Source organism: Sesamum indicum, linkage group LG2 (genome assembly GCF_026168435.1).
Source record: "Sesamum indicum cultivar Baizhima isolate 11 linkage group LG2, ASM2616843v1, whole genome shotgun sequence".
Taxonomy (NCBI): Eukaryota; Viridiplantae; Streptophyta; class Magnoliopsida; order Lamiales; family Pedaliaceae; genus Sesamum; species Sesamum indicum.
Genome location: NC_142658.1, coordinates 4332719 through 4355089, shown reverse-complemented (window position 1 = coordinate 4355089; position 22371 = coordinate 4332719). Strand labels below are relative to the sequence as shown.

General features: G+C 37.0%; 5 protein-coding genes across 8 annotated transcripts; 4 read left to right on the top strand and 1 right to left on the bottom strand.

The window, feature by feature from the left end:
- The first annotated feature begins 1427 nt into the window (after nt 1–1427).
- LOC105155426 (UPF0496 protein At1g20180-like) lies at nt 1428–3073 on the top strand. Its single transcript, XM_088877841.1, has 2 exons — nt 1428–1688; nt 1793–3073. Exons 1-2 carry the CDS (start codon nt 1652–1654, stop codon nt 2860–2862), a joined length of 1107 nt encoding a protein of 368 aa, XP_088733967.1. The 5' UTR covers nt 1428–1651; the 3' UTR covers nt 2863–3073.
- A 540-nt stretch (nt 3074–3613) lies between these two features.
- UGT80B1 (UDP-Glycosyltransferase superfamily protein) lies at nt 3614–11722 on the top strand. Of its 3 annotated transcripts, none has more exons than XM_011103033.3 (15): nt 3614–4113; nt 4712–5201; nt 5375–5517; nt 7247–7489; nt 7983–8094; nt 8441–8611; nt 8840–8903; nt 9227–9284; nt 9386–9563; nt 9866–9996; nt 10362–10464; nt 10629–10705; nt 10854–10901; nt 11033–11182; nt 11271–11722. In XM_011103033.3, exons 2-15 carry the CDS (start codon nt 4790–4792, stop codon nt 11469–11471), a joined length of 2091 nt encoding a protein of 696 aa, XP_011101335.2. In that variant the 5' UTR covers nt 3614–4113; nt 4712–4789; the 3' UTR covers nt 11472–11722. The 3 variants fall into 3 exon arrangements, with proteins under 3 accessions (XP_011101335.2, XP_020547694.2, XP_020547693.2); XM_020692035.2 differs by lacking the exon at nt 3614–4113 and adding an exon at nt 4131–4606; XM_020692034.2 differs by lacking the exon at nt 3614–4113 and having other exon boundaries at nt 4131–5201.
- A 1319-nt stretch (nt 11723–13041) lies between these two features.
- Nucleotides 13042–16198, top strand: LOC105179402 (protein PHLOEM UNLOADING MODULATOR). The gene is made up of 4 exons (XM_011103020.3): nt 13042–13467; nt 14662–15056; nt 15210–15406; nt 15515–16198. Exons 1-4 carry the CDS (start codon nt 13160–13162, stop codon nt 15908–15910), a joined length of 1296 nt encoding a protein of 431 aa, XP_011101322.1. The 5' UTR covers nt 13042–13159; the 3' UTR covers nt 15911–16198.
- Nucleotides 16199–16618: 420 nt separating this feature from the next.
- On the top strand, nt 16619–19416 carry LOC105179377 (uncharacterized). Its single transcript, XM_011102992.3, has 4 exons — nt 16619–16962; nt 18253–18341; nt 18517–18694; nt 19004–19416. The coding sequence occupies exons 1-4, from the start codon at nt 16783–16785 to the stop codon at nt 19067–19069; spliced, it is 513 nt and encodes a 170-aa protein (XP_011101294.1). The 5' UTR covers nt 16619–16782; the 3' UTR covers nt 19070–19416.
- A 53-nt stretch (nt 19417–19469) lies between these two features.
- LOC105179386 (phospholipase A1-II 1) lies at nt 19470–21600 on the bottom strand. 2 transcript variants are annotated; one of them, XM_011103003.3, is made up of 4 exons: nt 21461–21522; nt 21022–21051; nt 20258–20898; nt 19470–20179 (listed from the first exon to the last, which is right to left on the bottom strand). In XM_011103003.3, exons 3-4 carry the CDS (start codon nt 20888–20890, stop codon nt 19577–19579), a joined length of 1236 nt encoding a protein of 411 aa, XP_011101305.1. In that variant the 5' UTR covers nt 20891–20898; nt 21022–21051; nt 21461–21522; the 3' UTR covers nt 19470–19576. The 2 variants fall into 2 exon arrangements, with proteins under 2 accessions (XP_011101305.1, XP_011101310.2); XM_011103008.3 differs by lacking the exon at nt 21022–21051 and having other exon boundaries at nt 21461–21600.
- Between the last annotated feature and the right edge of the window lie 771 nt (nt 21601–22371).

Genomic DNA, 22371 nt, shown 5'->3' with positions numbered 1-22371 from the left:
GATGTGGGGTATGATCTTAAAGTCGTAAAGGGATAAAATATTTTGAACTTTTTTGTTAATTACAAAACGTGTTAAGATTCACGCCTTTTTATTAATTTGGATCGTTTTGTTTGGGCCCAAACCGCTCCAAACCCGAGTTTGTATGGATTTATTGTGATCATTCGATCAATTTGAAATATGTGGTTTACATGAAATCATACAACTACGAAAATTTACAAATACTAACCATATATCCACAGTACAACTTTTGCTATGCATATTGTTCTTACGACCTTAAGCATCTTTCCTATACAACCTTATTGATTAAACATCATGGGCTATAATTAAGTTATTTTTTTGTATGGTTCTTATAAGAACGGTAATTTCTTACTTTATGGGTCACATATTTTTTTTATAGATTTAATGTAAACAATTCCAAAGATAAATTAAACAAATCACAACTATTATGAAATTTGATGGATGCTTTTAGGGTTCATTAGATGTTCGAATGCATTATTGAATCAAATTGCTTATGTTAATTCAACAGGAATTGAATGCAATGATCAACTTTTTCTTTGATTTAGTATTGCACTGATCAAGTTGGAGACGTCGTTCAATACATTCTTGTAAGGTGTTTATTTTACAATTATAAGGTCCTGATTGTTATCTTCAATCTCGATACAAATTACTATTCCTCTTAAATAACTTAATCCACTTAAATAGACGGGTTGTTATTCAATTTAAACAGTCCAGATAGATATAATATAATTAATACAGTTTTTTTTTTTTTTTTTATCTTATCATTTAAATAACTTATATCACAAAATAAAGAGGCCTAAATGTTATGATTTAATTATAAAAGTAGCTTATTAAAGTTTGGAGCTCTCTTTTGCCAATTATAGAATACAAAATGAACCCTCCACGCATGGATCTTTGAGTCTCTATTTGTTGGCTTGACAGAAAATTAATATTAATAATTGGGGTGAGGTTGCTTGAATGAAATAATAATTTTATACGTATACTGTCATGAATGGGTAAGATGCCACGTGGAGTAGTTTTACATATGTTGTCGCCATGAATACATCAGGGATCAGAGCAGTTTGCTGTTGAAGCCTCCATAGGATCAGTAGAGACAATAAGCACCAGAACCATACAACTAAACCGATAATTTTTATTCAAATGAAGTTTGGAAGAATAAAACCAATTATAGAGTAAATGTAATACACTTGTCATGTACATCGTCATTTTTTTTTAACTGTATATTAATTACATGTATTGCGCATGCTATATAATTGGTTCAGATGCAAACTCGTTCTGGATAAGAATTTCTTGTTGGTAGAATATATCTAGAACAGATGACGTGAAGCAGAAACCTTAAACGGCCTTCTCAGTCACTTTAAACGGTTACGCTGATCATCATCTGTAGATAAGTACTAGGAAGAAATTGAGGTGATCGATCACATATATATTGTCATTATTCAGCGTATAGCGAAGCACCTCTATTGACTTTGATCTCTTAGTAGCTGTAGTAAGGAAGAATCTACCTCTTCTTGCATGGTTGTCAGAAACTGGCAAGTCTATATGCCTAGCTAGTCTTCCAATTGAAGTTGAAGCTGTTTCATTACAATATGAGTACCTAAAATTAGAACATCTTCTGTGTTTGAATCTGAAGATGTGGGCAAGATTCAAAACTTCATTCATCAAGAAAGGTAGCTTGTGTTCTTGAGGAAATCAACGAATCAAATTTCCTGGTTAAATTTCATTCTTTTGGACAATGTTTCGTAGATAAACTGATAATGAATTTTGGTTGCAGATAAGCAGAAGGCGAAACTGTGTCATCGTAGAAGCATTAATGTGAACGAGGAATATCTTTGTGCGGTTCGGACAAAATCCTTTGCTGATTTCTTCTTGAAAGTTCACTTGCTGGTAAACGGGCAGTCGTCTTCGTCGTCACCAGCTTATAACTCCAATGCCAGGCTTTCAGAAATTCTTCTCGACCCCGGCCAAGAAACGATCACAGCACTTCTTGAAGCAGCTGTGGTTTTCTCAGACAAATCGTCTGATCATCTGAAATCCCTCCTCTTCAATTACTTCAATATCAGTGCTGAAGCCTCGAAATTCTGCAGCCAACTTCTCAAAAGCTTGAACCAAGTTCGATCTGATTACATTCTCATTCATAAACTCATTGACGCTATTGATCATGATCATGATTACACTTCTGATGAATTCAGCTGCCTCATCTCCGAACTCTGTTCTTGCATTATTCTCAACAACCCCTTCTCCAAACAAGATTTCAAGCACATACATGAAAAACACTCGTCTGTTTTACAGCACTTGAAATCAAAGAGGAAAAGGGTGGCAAGAAAAATTAAAATGATCAAATTCTTCAACAAGGCTTCTGGAGTATGCGTAACGGCAGCCTGTGGACTAGCAGCTGCGGCAGCCATGTTTCTAGCTGTGCATACTCTCACGGTGCTGCTAATGGGGCCGGCCCTCTTCAGCCTGCCGATGAAACCATTGAAGAGAAAGATTCAAACTTTTCAATTTCTGAAGTATGGATTGTTGAAGAGAGTTGTTGGCCAACTGGATGTGGCTGCAAAGGGTGCGTATATCTTGAACAGGGATTTTGATACAATAAGTAGACTTGTGGCGCGGCTTCACGATGAGATCGAACACAACAAGGAACTGATTCATTTCTATTTGGAGAGGAGGGAAGATAGACTCTCTCTGGTCCAAGTCTTGAAGGAGATCAAGAAGTACGAATTTGGGTTCAGGAAACAAGTGGAGGAGCTGGAAGAGCATGTGTATTTATGCCTCGTTACGATTAATCGGGCTAGAGCTCTTGTGGTAGACGAAATTTCCAAGGTTTTCGTGGAAAAATGATCAGCACAGAAGACGAAGTTAATTGTAGTTTTGTACAGTTATTCTTTCATTTGTAAAGAATCCTATGATGATTTTCTGGTGCATATGTTGCATTGTGTGTGTTTGGAGATAACAACAAATGAATATATAATAATGTCTTCAGGTTGGTCTTCCATGTTAATTAATGTTTCATGATGTTCAGTCTTGGCCAGCCTGAATCAAATTACAAGCAGAGATCATTGTTCAGATTGCGTATATAAAGAATCTTGCAATAATCTTGAAGCCTCTGGTCCTATATATATAATTTGCATCAGTTTGATTCCAATCAAATGATAAGAAGAATTTTACGAAAAAGAATCTCTACTTTTTTTTTTCTAATTATGCACTTTAAGAAGATTTTAGGGTGACTAATGATGTTTTATTCTAACAACTAAAGTTAGAGTCCATCAACAAGTTTGGCATCATGGGTTCGAATCCTCCCAAAGGTGTGGACGTTAGATGGGCAAGTTTGGATTCGAGCAATCATGAGATATTATATGGGAATTTGTAAAAAAATATTACAAATAATTCGTACCAAAAAATTTAAAATCCATCAATATTACACCAATATAATTCGTATTGGAAGTTGGATGATCAGGCAATTCTTTCTAATATGAAATTTTCACAACGAATCTGAAAAAATTGTTAAGAGTAGGTAGGCCATCCTCATATGATTGACCATACACGCATCTCACTTCGGAGTTCTAACCAAACAATTCCTCCACATTGAATATTCTTGTTGCTCACAGTTCCCATGCGAATCTCTCGCTCGCTTTAGCCCCATATCTCCCATCACCAAGCACTCAGAATCTTGCCAGTGCCAGCTAGATAATTTATTTCCATAATAAACATTTCCACCTTTTCTGTGTGTGTGATATCATCATTCCAATTTGCTGTTTCCAGTCAATCTGCTTAATTTGCAAGAAATCGTTCTCTCAGTCCTCCTTTTCCTTAGTCTCCCCATATGCTCCTTCTCGTTTTCCCACCACCTATTTCTTGATTTCTTTAATGTTAATTGGGCTCTGAACAGTAATATGTTTGCTGGATTCTGAGTTTAATATATATAGTACCATCCAAATACTGAACCAGCCAATTCAACCCTTTATTGCAATATGGTACTTTTGCTTCGTAGCCCCACAACCAATTGGTGAAAACCCCCATACCCCAATAGTCTTGAAGTCCACTTTGTGTTTCCTCGAAAACCAAGAGAGCTGCAAATTTCTTGTGCAAAAGGTTTCCCTTATCAAATAAGATTTCTTCTTTCTATTTTGTCTGAATGAACTTTCGAAAAGTGAGAAATGGGTAGTTTTTAACGAGTAGTTCGAACTTCGGAGTCTTTATTGTATGCTACTAACTGAAATTCTTGCACGTTTTATCTGCCGCTGGCTGCCCCTGTCTTGAATTTTCATTGTGAAGCTATTGTTTTTGTTAGTTTTTTTGCCGATTTCTTGGTTCTTGCAGTTTCTGTATCTGAATTCTTGTTGATGTCATGTAAAGTGTGAACCTTTGTTGAGTTTCTTCACCTTTTGTTCCGGTCTTTACCGAACACTTAGCACGTGGAGGAGTGGTAGGTGTCTGTTTGGTTGGTATTTTCTCTGTGGAAAGTCACAAAGTTCTAACCTTTTTGCAGTTTTTAATAGCCGCCTTCCATTGCGTCACCATGATTTTTCATGTGTTATTTCACATTTTCAGTGAAAAATCTTGGAGAACTTTTGGAGGATTTTAGGTCGAGTTGCTTCTATCTGAAGCCTTGTAGTTACGGGATTTTTGAATTTGTACTGTGCTTGCTCTTCTTATGAATTGTTGTAATATATGGTAATCTTTTATGCAGAGGTCTGAAGCTGTAAAATTCAGTTCAAATTCAAGTAGTAGTTGCTGAAGGAATTCAATTTTCTTCAGAGAAAATTGGATGAAAATGGATAGCCATGGGACTGGTGAGAGGCCAGGGATTTTAGGAAATGGAGTAGAAAGTATTCAGGAGGTCTCTAAGAGTATAGACCAAATATATGATAATGATTCACTACTACAAACAAATTCCCCTCCTGCCACTTCGAGGGGCGCAGAGGACGAGGGGGATGGTTTACCAGAAGTGCCTAGTATTGATCTCAATCGAAGTTGTGATGTCGGACCAGATGGTTTAAAAGATCCAAGGACTAGTATGTTATCTGCCTCGGATAATCAGCCTATAAATGAACATTCTGATTTGTGTTTGACCCCTGAAGGAAAGCATCAAAGAACGAATTTATTGCAGTCTTCATCTGCTGTGGAGGTTTCTCAGTTGAGAGATCCCAGTCTTAGTTCATCACCTCAAGTGCTAAGAGGTGAGTGCTCATACTTTCTCTTTATACCTATCAATCCTCTATCCCAGACGTGGAAATTCAGAAGATAAATTTAAAGCTTGCAACTTATCATTTATGCTTTTTTTCTTACTCCGTATCCTATTTTTGTTGACTGTTACATGATGAATTTTCACTTGAGCCTACGTCATCTTAAGGTTTGGACCACTGCATCACAGCACCTGTGCACAGAAATCTCTTTCTTGAAAACCAGGAAGCTGCCTTTTCAAGGTCTATGACTGAGAGGTGGGGTAGTCCATTGCCTGCTCTAAAACTGGACAGACTCTCGGAACGTGAGAAGGTGAAACATGTTTTTCAGTGTCTCAATTTCCTTGCCTATTTATGCTTTCAATATGGTACATTGTGTTTATATTCAACAGATAGGTTTATGCTTCCCTTTTTCATGCACTGTTTACATTTTGCTGTGCTGCTGTTAATTTGTTTAAGCTGCATTCTGGTTGAATGACTCCCCTGTGGCATATAGCTTGGATTTCTTTAGCTCTGGGGATAGCTAATCCATTATCACATTGTTCGAGGATTGCCTGAGGGAGAAATATTTCTCTTGTACCTTTATGCTAATCATAGCATCATGCTTCGAAGTTGATTCGATACTCTAGACATTTACGTTCTTTGCAAACCGAACATAAACTTCATGTTGAAGTGTATTGAAAGAGAAAAATGGGTTTATCAGTCATTACACTCCTTTTCATTCCTAAGAATCAGAAACACAACTACTTGGAACACAAGGATATGGATATAACAGAAGAGTTTGAAGAGAAGGCTATTTAACGAAGATGCAATGTATGCAGTTGGTTTCCCAGTGCATTAGTGGGATTGATAAATGGGAAAATAGAACCCTGTACCAGCAAAGTTGGTGAAGTTGCTGCCAGGAGAAACATAAGGACCCCAAATGTCGAGTCGAGCTGTCATATTCGCATCCATACTTCACAGCTAAATCTAAAAGTAGATAAGGACCAATGCCTAAGAGCAAGAAAAACATCCAAAAAGATAGGTTCCTTGAGCTAATTTTTCTTCTAAATAAGAGAAAATTGTTGTGTATGCTGACTCCATCAGTTTAGTTTTTGGGCAAAGTAATTTCCTGAGTTGAGCTTGACTCTGGCTAGAGACTCCAAATATGCAATCAGCTCTCATTTCGTGACAGAGGAACTAACAGTTAGCCAGCTTTAAGTCCGTGGGAGGAATTGTATGACACCTAGAATGAAATTGTAATCCACTAATGGTGAGTCTGGAAAGAACATAGTTGTTTAATTGTCTTATTATTTGCTGGGAGGTCTCATCTCTCTTTGACTTTGACAGTTAGAACATTCTCTTTAAGGCTGCCATTGTGCTTCTAAAGCTTGCATTTTATTTATAGGCTGTGCAATATCTTGGATATATGTAGTATTGAAGAAAATCTCCTAACTGGAAGAATTCTCTTCAGAATTATATTGTCCCTTTATATACTATTCAATTTACCTCCATCATATTGCCATCAGCAAGCAATGTAATATGAAAACTGATGTACCATGTTTTCCTAAATATGGTTCTAGTTTCCTTCAGCCATAAGTGGTTTGTGTCAGGCAAAAAGCCATGTCTACATGTTTCACATTATATTATAGGAGCTGTCTTTTATTATAGTTGAAAAACCATTTTTCTGGTAACAATGTTATATATGAACTGCAGCAGGTCAGCTTTGTTAATACTATTACTTTTATATGTATGACCATGCAGCATCAGAGATATAATTTGATATTGTCATCTGAAAAAATGAAAAAAAGGAAATTTTATTTCTGCCCTCACTGTGATGATCCATCCTGAAACTATTAAGCTGCCATTGCAACTTGCAATGCTCGTGTTCATGGATGCCGCTCACGAATTCTTTTTTCGCCATTTACTTCATCCTCAGCCTTACGAGCACTTAAGTTTCTAATACGATACATGAAGTTGATGCATGTTTTTGTTGCTTAGATTTAAAATTGAGAAGATTGTGGCCAAATTTGAATGATACTGAACTCTTGTTGTTTACCCAGAAAAATTTAATTGTGAACTTGGTGAAAATCCAAAATGATGGGACAGTGGAGGTTGACCTCACTAAGGATTCTCCTGTAACGTCTGAGTTACTAGAGCTTCATCCAGTCGATGGGATCCCTTCTAGTGTTGATTATATCACAACTGATTACAATAAATCAATTCCAAAACTAAAGATTGCCCTGCTTGTAGTTGGAACAAGAGGAGATGTTCAGCCTTTCCTGGCTGTGGCAAGGAGACTTCAGGTAAGCCATTCGTGAGTGGATGAAGTCGAGGTATTTTTATCCAGTTTCTCGTAATTGTTTATTTCCTTGTGTAAGTTATCTTTCAAATTGGACAATCATCAACTGTGTGTATCTGTGAGATGCCGTGATTTTAGCTTCCTTGTCTTCTGGAGGTTCCTTGAGATTTAAGAATTAGATCTGGGCATTTAATGCTAATTACGATCAAATAAATAAGAAATGTTTCAAAATTGATAAAAGTGTAAAAGGGCTAGCTGTAAGATGATTTCGAGCTCGGGAAGGTGTAATTTACCTCAAAATTGTGAAGGAATCTATCTCTGCATCTTCTTATCTTGTTTCAAATTTTAGGAAGTTTGACACATAGATGCTGTTAATGCTTGCATATTGGCCACTCTGATTTTTTTTCTTCACATAACATATTTTGTATTTCACAATTTTTATGATCTTTTCAGTAATATATTATATATATCTAACTGCCAAATATATCTGAACACAGGAATATGGTCATCATGTAAGGTTGGCAACTCATTCCAACTTCCGTGGATTCGTGAAGGCAGCTGGGGTAGATTTCTACCCACTTGGTGGTGATCCTCGTGTTTTGGCTGGATGTAAGAGGTCCTCAACATGCATATACATTCCTGAAAGCTATCCACAATGCAGTATATTATCCTTGTGAAAAGTGTAACTGAAAACATAGGATGTTTTATGTCTCTTCTGTGACCTTGGCGATCCTAAGTACAAATACTTTATCCTCTTCATTATGCATTATTTTACCAAGTTTCTTAAAACAGTGGCACATCGTATAGATTCATGATTCTGGTTCTTCTGTGTTACCTACTATCACCTTAAGAATCCAAGTAATGCAGTCTCCAAAGTTGGAACCGGTTCCAGAATTTAATGTATGATTGATGATTCTGAGCCTTTCTTGACTGAATGTATTTAATGAAAATGTAGATATGGCCAGAAATAAAGGTCTTATTCCATCATCACCCGGAGAAATTTCTATACAACGTAAACAAATAAAGGCCATCATTGAATCTCTCCTTCCAGCATGCACAGAACCAGACCCAATAACTGGTGAAGTTTTCAGGGCTCAAGCAATCATTGCAAATCCTCCTGCTTATGGTTAGTTATTGCAAACTATATCTCCAACTGTTGTAGTTTAACTCTATTTTCTACTTGATTACCACAAGCAGCTCTACAACTATGAACCTACAAAAACGAGACTCCACTTTTGATGTTCTAATTAGTACCATTCTGTAACTTTTATCATGTAATCATGTTTCACTAGAAGTTAACTTCCAGAAACCATGATCCGTTCAGTCCTAAGAAAGTTCATTTTCTTGACTCCAGGACATGCACATGTAGCTGAAGCCCTCGGTGTTCCCTTGCACATCTTCTTCACAATGCCTTGGACGTAAGCTTAATTGTTGCTTCTCCTTTTTGTTTGGATCTATAATTAATTTATCTTGCTAAGCACTGAGTTTGTTAATGCGCTAGAATGAGTTTATAAGAAAACCTGTGTTTGAAGTTTCTGTGACAACGAAGTAACAGTACATGTTTGGGGAACTTCATTACCCAGAGCTAATTCATTTGGTTCAGTAACTGACATCTCTATTAATTATTAATAAACTTCTTCTAGAGTTTTGAATATTTATTCTGTTAAATTGTGTAATGAACCCTTTCTCTTTACTAAAAGCAGATGAAAGAAAAATACTTACTCATGTGCTGAATAGACAGGCCTACATATGCATTTCCTCACCCATTAGCACGTGTGCCTCAAAGTGCAGGATATTGGGTATGTTTCAATTATCCTGAAATGATCTTTCTTCTTCGTATTAGATAACTCAACTGGATTCCCTAATGATTATGCTCTGTCATGTTTCTTGCTCGATCCAGCTTTCATATATTCTTGTGGATTTACTGATATGGTGGGGCATAAGAGGACATATTAATGACTTCAGGAAAAATAAGCTGAAGCTCCCCCCTATTGCCTACTTCAGCACATATCATGGCTCAATTTCTCATCTTCCGACAGGCTATATGTGGAGTCCCCATGTTGTGCCCAAGCCAACTGGTAGATCATCTTTCAGTTGCTTGTCCATTTAATTACTCAACGATCTTCGTGATGCAAATTTCGGAAATTATACTCATACATCATGATACTATTGTTCATTTTTCCTCATTTGATTGACCTCTTTTCATTTAACTTTCCATTTGATATTTTCTTGCTGATTTGTGTTGTTACAAGCTCATGCTCAGGCTAGCTTTCTGTTAATAAGATCTTTGTTTGCATATGCATACATGTATGAACACCTGCTTTCCATCAAATGATCTTTATCAAATCTCAGCACATGACTCATTATTGTTTATTTGCAGACTGGGGCCCTCTCGTTGATGTTGTTGGTTACTGCTTTTTGAACCTTGGGTCAAAATACCAACCGCCAGAAGAATTTGTTAAGTGGATACAAAAGGGAGCTCCACCTATTTATATTGGGTTTGGAAGCATGGTATGGTGGTTTTGATTAATAAAATATTTCTCGTTTTTTCAAATATGTACCATTGGTTTCTTGGTTTCTGTAAGAACTATGTTTTATACTGTATTTATGCATTGAATTAGTTGTCTTTCTTCTTGACATGAAAACCATGTGAGAGAAAAGGAAAAATAATCAATCAGAAAGTGTTGGAATCAAATATTATATCATGGGAATTGGTCTCGTCATTTAAAGTTTGTTTTCCAAATGCAAAGCAAAGAGTTGAAGAATGATCATGTCTTGATGTCCGTCACAGTGGCTATGATGCTATTTCCTTTTTGTTTTTATATTTAAGAGTTTAGCTGAGTTCATTAACTATATGTATCTGATTCCTTGATAAGCCTCTGGAGGACTCAAACAAAACTACAGAAATCATTTTGGAAGCATTAAAGAACACGGGGCAAAGAGGAATAATTGATCGAGGGTGGGGAGACCTTGGTACTTGTAAGTTTCTTTTGCCGTCTTTGCAATTTATTGCTCTTCTTCCTCTGCCAGATGAAATTCTCCTGACACAGAAACTGTTTGAAAGCATGAGTTTTTTCCCAATTATTAGTTACAGAACAAACTTTTGCTGAGATTGTTCTTGTGAGAATTTTTTTCTGTTGCAGATTCAAAACTTCCTGATAATGTTTTCCTTCTTGTGGATTGCCCTCACGACTGGTTGTTTCCTCAGTGTTCTGCCGTGGTGAGTTTGAACCTGCCTATGCGTTAATCCCTTGTTCTGGCAGACATATGATGATCGTCCATTATTTTGAAACGTGTAACACACATACATTATACACAAGACTTGTGATTTCTATATTCTGATGCACTGGTTAAAAATACATTTGAAGGTCCATCATGGCGGAGCTGGAACCACAGCAACGGGACTAAAAGCAGGGGTAGGTTTCCTCGACATTCTTAGAACACTATGTTCTGCTTCGGTTACCGTATGATAAAAGCTGATAAACCTGCATCCTATTTGCCAAACTTCCTAACATATGGGTTTCACTTCTTATCCGTGCAAATGCAGTGTCCAACGACCATCGTTCCATTCTTTGGAGATCAATTTTTCTGGGGAGAAAGAATCTACCATAAAGGCCTCGGACCTGCTCCAATCCCCATATCACAACTCAATATTGAATCCCTTTCAGAAGCTATAAGGTTCATGCTCCAGCCGGAGGTATGTACCCAAACCCAACAAAGATTTGAAAATAACTGAACAAACTAGGTCTTTCCACACCCTGAATCTCGAAATTTGACTTCTCCAGGTGAAATCCCGAGCAACAGAATTAGCAGCATGCATACAGAACGAAGATGGTGTTGGAACTGCAGTAGACGCGTTTCACCGCCATTTGCCGCCCCAGCTGCCATTGCCGGCACCTTCTTTAGGGAAAGACGACGGCCCGAACCCTCTGCAACGACTCTTCACTCAGATTGGGAGATTGTGCTGCTTGCCTTGTGGTTCTTGAACTATAACTCTCAATACTACAGGTCTGCATTTGTAAATAAGCATCTATTATTCAATTCATTTTTTGTGTTGGTATTTGATTAGTATGATACATTGGTTGTGTGGTAGAGGAGAGATGCCCAATGTATCCCTAAATTTTTGCACCTGAGATATATATAGATGTAAGATGTAACATCCGACAACCAACAAGAGAGAGCTGATGATGTTCTTCATATGATTCTTGGTTACTGGTTCTTGAAATGTTTTTTCTGACGTGTCATTTGTCCAGAGGAAAACTCCAAACCTTACTACTACCCTCTGAGGTGAAGGAATAAAAAATTTATTTAGTTGGCATAATCTGTAATCAGATGATAAATAATTGATGTGGGATTCAAAGTTATATATATTATAGTTTTGCAGTTCTTACTAAAATGTGATTTTGGTGGAAGTATCTAATCACAAAAGAGATCATTGAAAAAGACCAAATGGTATAGGAAAAGATAAATTACAACGAGCTCGCATGAAATTTGATGTAATATTTTCTCGTTTATTCTTTGATTTAACGGCGTTCTAACAATTACTTCAATCTTTTCACGACATTTTTTTTCATATTTTGTGGTGAACTGTTCAAAATATCTTTATAGATTATAAATAATAAATTTATTTATTTTTAATTCTTTTTTTAATTTTTTTAGTGGATTTAGTGGATAGTTTTTCTTTTTATAATTTTTTCAATTTTTCTCCACCTCATTCGATTTGTTTTGTAATGTTTTAAATTTTTTTAATAACTGTAAGGGCAAAACTGACAATTCTATATTTTTATCTACGGATTATATAATTTCATCAAACATTAAAAAGATATTTATAATTTTTTAAATAACGAACAGATATTCATAATTACGTAAAAAATCTAGAAAGTATTCATTATAATTTAACTTATAAAAATTGTTTTTGCACTCAAAACATAGATTACAGCTGCTCAAGGCTAAAGGGTCACCTTATTCAATCATTTCAGATTAAACAGTACCCCTATCAAATGAATATATCTTGTCATTGTTTTATTTATGTAATTTGTGCACTACCAATCAACTGAAAATAACTTACAAACAACAGAATATACAAATGAAACATAATACTCTTTATTTTATCCCATATATAACGTCCAAGAATATCCTAAAAAGTATGAAATTTTGATGTAAACAGTATACAACAATTTCTGAACAATGTTTTCTTTACCTTTCTTTTTTTTGTCTTTAAATCCAAAACAAACTACATATTAATATATAATAATACATGGTTTTTACACAATAGTTACTATATATAAATTTGTTTCGGAGACTATTCTATTGACATTATATCAAAAATTTGGGGCAATTTGTATAAATGGTGTCTTCAAAATGTAAAGTTACTGTTTGTTAGACGATCATTACTTGATTTGTTTGCTAATAGCGAGCTGCAAGTTAAGGATGTAAATTAAATTATAAAGGGTGTATTTATAACTACAATAAAATTTGAGAGAGAGTCGCGTAATTATCCCATATATGTATATATGTGTACACCAAAAAATACAGAGTAGACTTTAAGATTAAAGTGAAATAAGTAAGTACATAGTGAACTGTGAAGTAGAAAGATATTCTGAGTTGGGGAGCTTGTTTCTACTTCTCAACTATTCTACTTACTACTTGCTTTCCTCCAATCGCACAAGCATAAATGCGTTCGCCGCCGATCTCCAGGCGCCCTGGGGGTTCCGCCGGCCTGGGGATTGCTGCGATAGCGTACGTGGGTATAGACTACCTCCGCCACCTGTCGCCGGCGTGGCACGAGCGCCTGCAGCCAGCTCTCTGGGCGGGGCTCGCTATTGCCGCTGTAATTCGCGTCCCATTTTACAAGCACTGGTCGTTGGAGCTGCGGGCAGCTGTTCCTTTCATTCTATCCATGCTTTTTATGCTTTCTGCTCTTCTCTTTGAAGCGCTTTCAGTTCGCTCTGTTACCGCTGTTCTTGGCCTTGATTGGCACAAGTATGTATACCTAGAAAAGATTCTTGCTTTATTGTTGTTCATGGACATTTGGGGCTCTCTACAGTTTTTCTATGTGATTATTGCTGTTTTTGGGAAAAAGGGTCTTTGATTTCATGGATTTTTGCGTTGTGGGCTTGTTACCGAGTATGCTACATAGATTTCCGTGTAATCTAAGATGGGATTTTATTGATTGCATCTCAGATTTGTGTTAGTAAATCAGTCATGTGTTTAAATTAGATCGATCAAATATCTGAGATTTTGAAATCTTGAAATTTGTTTTTCCTCCTATTTAATGTTTTTGTCATTTTAAGTTACCTTAATTGAGGATTGGGATCAGCAAATGGCTCCGATTACCACAAATAGACTAATGTTAATTGAAAAACTACAGCATTTATTTCTTGAACAGAGGAGAAATTAATGTTTGCTAAAATGGATCTGTCTATGCATTAACGTAGGTTTTGTATATGGTAAGAAGTAAAATGGTCCGAAAATCATCTCATTGCTAAACGAAGCAAGTGAAGAAATACATTGTAAACTTTCGAATTCTCAACTTGGTTGAGATTCTTTCTGTAACTCTAAATTAGTTTGTTATAGTGACAGAAAAAAAGAAAAAAACAACCACCTGCCTCTTGATTTTGAAAAATCACAATAGCAACTGTGATGAGTACAAGAACTTCATTTGTTTCCTTGAAGATGTTCAAATGGAAATGATGTCTCTCTATGAACAGGCATGAGTGACTTTTCCATTTGTACCTTTTTGCATTGTTGTGTTACATTAGAAGTGGAAATGCTGTGTAAATATACAATGTCTCATAGAAAGGGATTAAGTGGGGGAACTGAACAAGTGTCGCATACTCAGTTCAGGGGATAATTAGAGGCAGCTCAAGAAAGGAACTTATAGCTTACTAGGAAAGATGTTGCCGCTTATGTGCTTCAGTCATTGTTTTGAAGTGTGAAGTTTCAGATGAAATTCTGTTATATGCCTCTTTGAGATATGTCGTGCATTTGTTATTTCTTTTGTTTATAGTCCCCTTTGGATGGATATCAATGGAGAGTTCTAGTTGGTGTCCCATAATGTAATGTTGTAGGGATTGTAGACTGATGAAGTTTGACAAATGATCTCCACTTTGAACTATTTTTGCAAAGAAGAACTCTTTTAATTGGATGTATAATGAGGTTGCAAATGTTTGACAGTGGTACACCGCCTCTTCCTGATGTTGGCCAGTGGCTGCTGCTGTCATTGAATGAGAAATTACCTCAAGTATTGGTCGATTTATTGAGAGCACGGATAATTGGATTGCACCATTTCTTGATGTTGTTTATAATGCTTGGTTTCTCAGTTTTGTTCAACTCAGTTGAAGCCCCTGGTCTAGGCCTAGCTGCAAGATATATGTTCACCATGGGTATTGGGCGGCTTCTTCGGGCAATAGCCTTTATATCCACAATTCTGCCTTCACCACGTCCATGGTGTGCATCAGCTCGATTCCAAGTGCCTCCACATCCACATCCTTGGGCTCAGAAATACTATGTTCCATATGCTACCGATTCTAATGCTATTCGTCGTATTATTCAACTTGATGTAGCATATGGTATCTCTCTCTCTCTCTCTCACGCACACACACGCACGCACGCAGACGAACAATTAAAGCTTGCCAATATACACATCTTCTCTAATGTAACAGGCAAAAGAATTTTAGCACTTGTTGTGAAGTCTGTGTTGACTTGGTTATGCTTTCTTTCAGCTGTGGCAGGGGAATACGAGATCGACTTCCGACCAAACTGGGGAAATATGAACTTTCTCGCTGATTTTCTGCGGCCTACTGCTTCTGAGGGTTCTTCTTCATGGTATAATCTTCTGAAAAAAGCTGGAGGTGGGTGCAACGACCTACTGTACAGTGGCCACATGCTTGTTGCAGTCTTGACAGCTATGGCATGGACGGTATCTGAAAACATACCAATTTTCTCCAATCATATAATAGCATACACTCGAACTCCCAATATTCCAAAATGAATAAATATTCTGAATTCATCATTGTTTATTTTGCAGGAAGCTTATGGAGGGTTTTCCTCCGTGCTTATCTGGATGCTCGTGATGCACAGTGCACAACGAGAAATCCGTGAGCGCCACCATTATAGTGTGGACTGCATTGTAGCCATCTATATGGGTATCTTTTTGTGGAAAATGACCGGCCTGTTCTGGCCAATCAAGGACACGTCCAGAGCCAGGCGGCTGAATAAACTTGAGAAAATTCAAAACAGACTAACTCAGGCAGCCAAAGACTCTGACATGGATGAAGTAAGGGAACTTCTTAAAGAGGTGGAGTTGAGCAGTCAGGTTAGCCAGAAACCTGGAAGTAGAGCAATGTGGTTGTTTTCTGGTGCAACCATTTTCTTTACAATTGTTCTGGTCCTTCTTGCCTTCACATTGACAAGCGATGGCTGATGCATATTAGTTCAAGGGTGATGCTTCCACGAGACGGACGTTTAGGTATATGTACGTTGTGAGTGAGAATGGCGCACGAAAGCGCCTTCAGGTAGAGTGTTTCTGCCTTAGCATGGGACTAGAGGACACCCGTTACCCTTGTACTGTAACCGAATGATTGTTCTACTGCTCAAATGTGGAATTACCTTGTAGGTGATGTCCGCAAGTTTTCTTGTAAGTTTGTTGTAACTTAAATCTCAAACCTCTTGAAGGATCCATCGTAGGCAACAGAATGTTCCTGTTCTAGAAGTTCAATCTGTTCCTATTCGTTATTGAGACTTTGTACACATAATGTGTATATACTAAATAAAAATAAAAATATAATATGATTTAATAAGAAAAAATATTAGATGAACTAAAAGATGCTTCTAACTCGTTTTCTTTTTATTCTTTTCCATAAACTATCAAAATTTTAGTGAAAAGATGATTAACATAATTTGTAATCGTACATTCTTGATCGCGTAGAAGCCAAAAAATCTATTCCGAAAGTTTTTAATCTGTAATCAAGCAACTTTCACTTACGATTGTATTAAAATAAAATAAAATGTACAAACAAAAAAAATAAGAATAGATATAGAAAAATATTTTTTTTGATTGCTTTATCGTGCAAAATTGGGTTTTCCGTCATCATTTAATTTTAATCCACACGCCAGAATCACATGCCACTTCTTCATTTTTCATTTTTTTTCTTTTTTTTGTCAAATCTTGATTCTTGTTTAAGAATGCATTCTGATAGATGGAATTTGTTATCTCCAAGTTTCTCGTTTCTTGTTTTGGCGTGTGCCTCTTTTACTTTCTCGCCTCTGGAAAAAAGACAAAACTAGAGCAGAAAAATGGCGATTTCCCTGGCGGCGGCGGTCCCAAGAATGGTCGCAACATCTTCCCCGTCTTCTTCATTCGCCAATTCTAAGCTGGCGAACTTCTCCTATCTTCAGTTGCCCACTCAGCTCCAAATTTCTGGGATTGGAAACCATTGCCTCAAGTCTAAGCACCGCCCAAGAACACTTACGCTGGTAATTATTTGTTCTTTTTTAGACAAAGTTGTTAATTTTGGACATTTTTGAATTTTTTTGTTTCTGGGTTCTGGTCAATTTGTTGTTCTTTTGAATTCTTGTTCTATGACGATGTTAGGAAGCTTTTGGGTTTTGCTTTTCTATATATTTTTTCGTGTGCACAGGTCTGCTAGTTGTTCTAATGTTGTTATATTCGCTACTTTTGTGTTTCAAAATGGTGAGTTTATGTTAGACATTCTGGTTTGCTTTGTAGAAGATGTTCGAACAAATTGACCAAAACTGGAGGAATGTTTGACCTCTTTCTGGAGATGTATGCTATTTTGTTTCTTTTAGTTGAATTGTTAGACTTTTAGAAAGCAAGAAGATCGATGGAGATCTATCAAGTGTTTCTACATTGCCCGGGAATTAGCTCAGCGGGAATTGGTTCTGATTACCGTGGATTGTCTTTGAGCGTGATAAGTGTCCGATGCTCAAAACATACTACAAGAAGATGGCATTTTCAGATGTTCTAGAGTTTTGACTGTTTAGCATTTTATTATATCCATTTCTTGAAGTCTCCCCGAAACTCGTCTGAATTTATATAAATCCACTAAGCATTGGTGCAGACATAAGTGTGTGCTTGTGCTAAATTAGGTTTGGCCGAGAGCTCGTACTTTTGTTAAACCTCAAATAATGAGTTTTGAGGAATAAGAATATAACGCACGTAGACAGGTTGAGCTTTAGTATAAACTAAATTAAAAGTGTAGCACTTTGATTTGTCACATTTGCATATCCAAATTAGCACAGGTAGACTGATGTTAAGTTACAGGTTCTGAGAATTGCAGGGGTGCTGGTTGCTTCAATGTTTCTTGCACGTATTCAATAGGCTTTACTCATGTTTCTGGCTGTCTTTCCTGCAATATGTAGTAACTAGTAAGTGAAAACTATAGCAAGGGGCAGGGTTAAGTTCATGCATAAGCACTCCTATGGCCCATGAATAGAATATCTGTTATTCACATTGCCTTTGCCTCGAGGACTTCTGCTTGCGCTCAATTTCTTCTCAAACACTATTCCAAACCCCAACCACCACCAAAATGGGGGAAAAAGAAGAAAAAAGTGTAAAGAAGATAAAACCAGAAATGAAAAACTGATAAACAGAAGCTCATGCATGACATAAAGTAACTAGACTTTCTAACTTTATCGATTCTTTAGAACTACTTGAGCTTTCTTTGTCACGAAACTGTGGAACAGAAAAAGTTCAAATAAAAATATCTCATTATAATTAATGCTTATGAAAATTTCGTACCTCAGGTTGCGTCGAAGAAACAGACATTCTCTTCCTTTGATGAGTTGTTGGAAAAGTCTGATAAACCAGTACTGGTTGACTTTTATGCTACTTGGTAACACCTCTTATCTTTGTTTTACTTTCATCTCTTAAAAATTTGCTCTCCTCGAAGTTCAGTTTAGACCTTCGGAGCTGTAATTATACACTCAGGTCGCATAGGCTTCATGGTGAGCCTATGCAAATCTATTATCATACTTACATGAATATAATTCTGCTTTTGCCTTGTCTAGGTGTGGTCCTTGTCAATTCATGGTTCCAATTCTTGAACAAGTTAGTGCTAAAATGATTGACAAGATCCAGGTAGTGAAAATTGACACAGAGAAATATCCCAGCATTGCGAACAACTACAGTATAGAGGCATTACCAACTTTCATTTTGTTTAAGGATGGGAAACCATTTGATCGCTTTGTAAGTAATGATATTTTTTTATTGCATTTCTTAGATGCTGGTTAAAGTTCTGAAAGGTTTGTGTATTACAATATTATTTACTATATATATATTAGTAATGAAAGGGCTGGACACCTCAAGCATGTTCTGTTCCTTAAGATTGTTGATATCAAGTTGTCAAAGTGATGACCTTTTATGACAATTTTTGCTGTTCCTGGTCAAAGTTTAACGCGACATATGAACCCTTCATAGTTCATAATAGTTTAATCTATGTTGCTCAACCTTCCACTATTACTTATTACCTCTCTAATTATATTCATCAATTTTCAGGAGGGTGCAATGGCTGCAGACCAGCTCATCCAACGCATCGAGGCTTCACTGCAAGATAAGCAGTAGTGACGGCTCATGTGCCTGCGCATCTACAGTGAAATGAAATGGAGAAAGTAAGATATATTGAAGTACCGGAAGAAACTGATTACACTTGAATCTTCTGATGTGCAGGATTTCAATATGATTTAACAGTTGGGAGGTCATTCACATTGAATGTTATTGTTATATACACTTTAAAGCACATTTCTTTTGTTGAAGGTTTATAGCTGAAAATTAAAGGACTAGTCCTTAAAATTGTTGGATTTGGCTTCTCAGTAACAAGGGAAGAGATTCTGTTAACCGTTTCTAGGAGCTAGAATGCGAACATGTTATGTAATTTCTTCATTGTAAAGTGCACCATCTTCAAATTTTAAGATCTGTCGCGTATCTTGCCAGCAAGTTTACTGTAAACAAACAGCCATGCATATACTTTGAATTTGATGTCAGATTTTAAAAATTTAAGTGTATGTCTTCATTACAATGATGCCATCAGTTCCCCTTATTCTGTCAGATACTAAGTCCGACCGTCTCGTATCAAAAATCATCGTACTCATGATCCATTAGCACCCATGATCCATCTGCCTGCTGCACCATACCTTTGTTCTTCTCACACCACCAAGAAACTGGAACACAGAATTCATCCTTTAGCGCGTCCATATGTTTGTTAACTAGGGCGATATCCCTGTTAACTTCCAGTTTAAACCCCCCTTCGCTCCCCCGTGTCCCTGCAACCCCATGCAAATAAGCCTCCAAGTTGTGCCAGCTGCTCAAGTTCCCTTCCTTCAAGTAGCTTGACTTATCTGTGTCAATGGCCAACTCTTCACCAACGTCAACATAATCTATGAAGGGGTACTTAGGGACGATATCACGGGCATTCCTTACACGTAGAATGTGAAGGTTCTGCAGATTTAAGACGAAATCACGAAAGTTGTTGTCCCCAACACGAGGGCATGCAAACACGAAAGCTGTGACGGGACAGTGCTTGTGGAGCATGCCTTGGGGCCTGTTGTATCCATTGACAACAATGTCAACTGCATTTATGGTAGAAACTGCTGCTCCCAAGCTGTGCCCTGTGACAGTTATGCTGATCTCCTCATTCTTGTACCGTTCTACCAATCTCCTCACCTCACCAAGAACCTGAAAGACATAAAAAATGTTCATAGTTAGTCGTTAATATTAGTTCTACCTTGCAAGTGATGGACCATCAGATTCTACCTGGTGCCTGGCACTGTTCTTACTGAAGGGTGATTTTGGATCATCAGATGTGTAAATGGAGTGCCACCCAAAATGCACCTTAGGATCATCATTCCCTCCAAAGATTTCTGGAGCAGGGACTAAGCCAAACTCGAAATCATTCACCCATTCAAGATTCCGAATAGTCCCTCTCCACGCAATCAGAATATCCCGACGGCCTAGTGCTGATTTGCCTTCATCTGTGGCCACAGCCACATACCCCATCCAGTTTGATTCCTTGCTCCAGGCCTCTCTCGACCAAGACGGGACGATGAAGGCGTCAGGTACCTGAGCCGATGATGTGGCATAAAAATATTTCGTTACACGATACTTGAATGGATTGCCCTTGTCCATCCCAACATTAGAGAAGAGGTCGTTCTTGGCATATCTGCTGCTTCCTGCGAATTTCGATGCATTCTCGGAGTTGAAAGTGTCGTAGGTAGCTTGAGCCATTGTCCCATAATGGATTACGTATCGACGAAGATCAAGGTCTAAAGGGTCTAACAGACCCTCCCAGTTGCTTTTCCCGCTTAAAAGCTTCCATCTCTTGGCTATGCTGCCCTCTTTCTTGTCTGCGCCACCAATTCTCCTCCTCTTTTTCTTGAAGCAATTCATCAACTTGCCTTAACCAAAGGAATACGACGTTTGCAAGTTAGTGTCTTTGTGTGTTTTTGTTTTTCTTTCTTTCTTGTTTTTGAACAATTGATGTATGCTTGTCTAAGTCATATTAAGCAAAAGGCATATACCATTGCTGTCTTCTGTGGGCCTAGTCCTGTCTAAACAGCACAAAATCACAGCCAGAAATGTTAGAAGACAAACTTCATCACATAAAAGTCCCAAATGCTGTCTTAGTAGAAGGGACTAAGACATCAGTCTCATCTTAGAAAGAAAGAACACCGAAAAGAGCATACATTATGTTCTATTTCAAGAATCTATTTACAACAAAAACCAACTCTCAACTACATAGAACATCTGGTCATAAATGGTTTCAAGACAAGATATATATAATGGAGTCCACATCGTAAAATTCAACTGTAAATATAACTATGAAATACAAATTATACATAAAAATTTGCATATATCCAACTGAGAAATCATGCAAGAAGCATTTGCATGGTTTTGGCTACAGGGAGATAATAAGTTACTCTGATGATCCAGAAACGAGGCTGAGGCATAGTAAGATACCTGGATGAAAAAACCAGATTGTCTGTTTGCCCTTAGCCTGATGAGCAACTTTAGATGGAGTAATGGGTACTATGATGTTTGAAGAGAATGCCATATATATACACCGTCAGTACACGAGCAAGATTAGTGGCATATCTTTCTTACAATGTAAAAGATAATAAATTATACCCAATAATGGCAATAACTTATCAATACATTTGACAATATTGTAAACATTAGCTTAAATGTCCATGTCAACTCTTACATTCTTGGATTCAAAGGCCAACCCACTCAATCTTACAGGTGACACTTCCCTTTGCTAATAAAAGGATTAAGTGAAAGATTTTAAATAATATCTTCTCTTTGGTTAGGCTACCATTATAATTAGTTATCTGTGATTAGCCTTAGTCAAAATTGCTGAAGGGCAATATGCATTGAATTTGAGGTCCCTTGATATTATATTTTGTGTTAGAGTAGGTCGTCTACACGCATTGACATTACGTCTCATTGCTGACAATATATAGCAACTCATTAAGTGCTCCTTGCACGACTCGTCTTGATCACTCAACCAGGCATTCTTAAAACGGACATATATATATATATATATATATATGCAATTTCATTTCGTTTACTTTTGAAGATTTGATGCTGAAATTATCTACAGTGCCGGTGCTGTAATAACAAAACATGATTAGCCAAAAAGTTGTGGTTCAAACTCAGGTGTGGATGGAAAGACCTTAGCTTAGAAGTTACCAATGTTGCAAGTCTATCAAGGCAAAGGCAAGAAACCAACAAGCTGAGCTATTTCAAAGCTAAAATTATGATTATAGTATTTGTTCCTATGAAGTTCAAAAATGGAAATAGAATAATTTTGTTTGAAACTTTAATTGGTTTAATGGATGGATGTGATGAAGATCAGTCCAACTTTCGGT

Coding starts and splice junctions, on each gene's coding strand:
- LOC105155426 (XM_088877841.1), top strand. CDS start 1,652: ATGTGGGCAAGATTCAAAACTTCATTCATCAAGAAAG. Junction 1,689..1,792: donor AACTTCATTCATCAAGAAAG/GTAGCTTGTGTT, acceptor TTTTGGTTGCAG/ATAAGCAGAAGGCGAAACTG.
- UGT80B1 (XM_011103033.3), top strand. CDS start 4,790: ATGAAAATGGATAGCCATGGGACTGGTGAGAGGCCAGGGATTTTAGGA. Junction 5,518..7,246: donor GACTCTCGGAACGTGAGAAG/GTGAAACATGTT, acceptor TTGTTTACCCAG/AAAAATTTAATTGTGAACTT. Junction 8,095..8,440: donor TCCTCGTGTTTTGGCTGGAT/GTAAGAGGTCCT, acceptor ATGAAAATGTAG/ATATGGCCAGAAATAAAGGT.
- LOC105179402 (XM_011103020.3), top strand. CDS start 13,160: ATGCGTTCGCCGCCGATCTCCAGGCGCCCTGGGGGTTCCGCCGGCCTG. Junction 15,057..15,209: donor TCAACTTGATGTAGCATATG/GTATCTCTCTCT, acceptor GCTTTCTTTCAG/CTGTGGCAGGGGAATACGAG. Junction 15,407..15,514: donor TGACAGCTATGGCATGGACG/GTATCTGAAAAC, acceptor TTTATTTTGCAG/GAAGCTTATGGAGGGTTTTC.
- LOC105179377 (XM_011102992.3), top strand. CDS start 16,783: ATGGCGATTTCCCTGGCGGCGGCGGTCCCAAGAATGGTCGCAACATCT. Junction 16,963..18,252: donor GCCCAAGAACACTTACGCTG/GTAATTATTTGT, acceptor TTCGTACCTCAG/GTTGCGTCGAAGAAACAGAC. Junction 18,695..19,003: donor GGAAACCATTTGATCGCTTT/GTAAGTAATGAT, acceptor ATCAATTTTCAG/GAGGGTGCAATGGCTGCAGA.
- LOC105179386 (XM_011103008.3), bottom strand. CDS start 21,554: ATGGCATTCTCTTCAAACATCATAGTACCCATTACTCCATCTAAAGTT. Junction 20,899..21,460: donor AATCTGGTTTTTTCATCCAG/GTATCTTACTAT, acceptor CCTTTGGTTAAG/GCAAGTTGATGAATTGCTTC. Junction 20,180..20,257: donor AGAACAGTGCCAGGCACCAG/GTAGAATCTGAT, acceptor TATGTCTTTCAG/GTTCTTGGTGAGGTGAGGAG.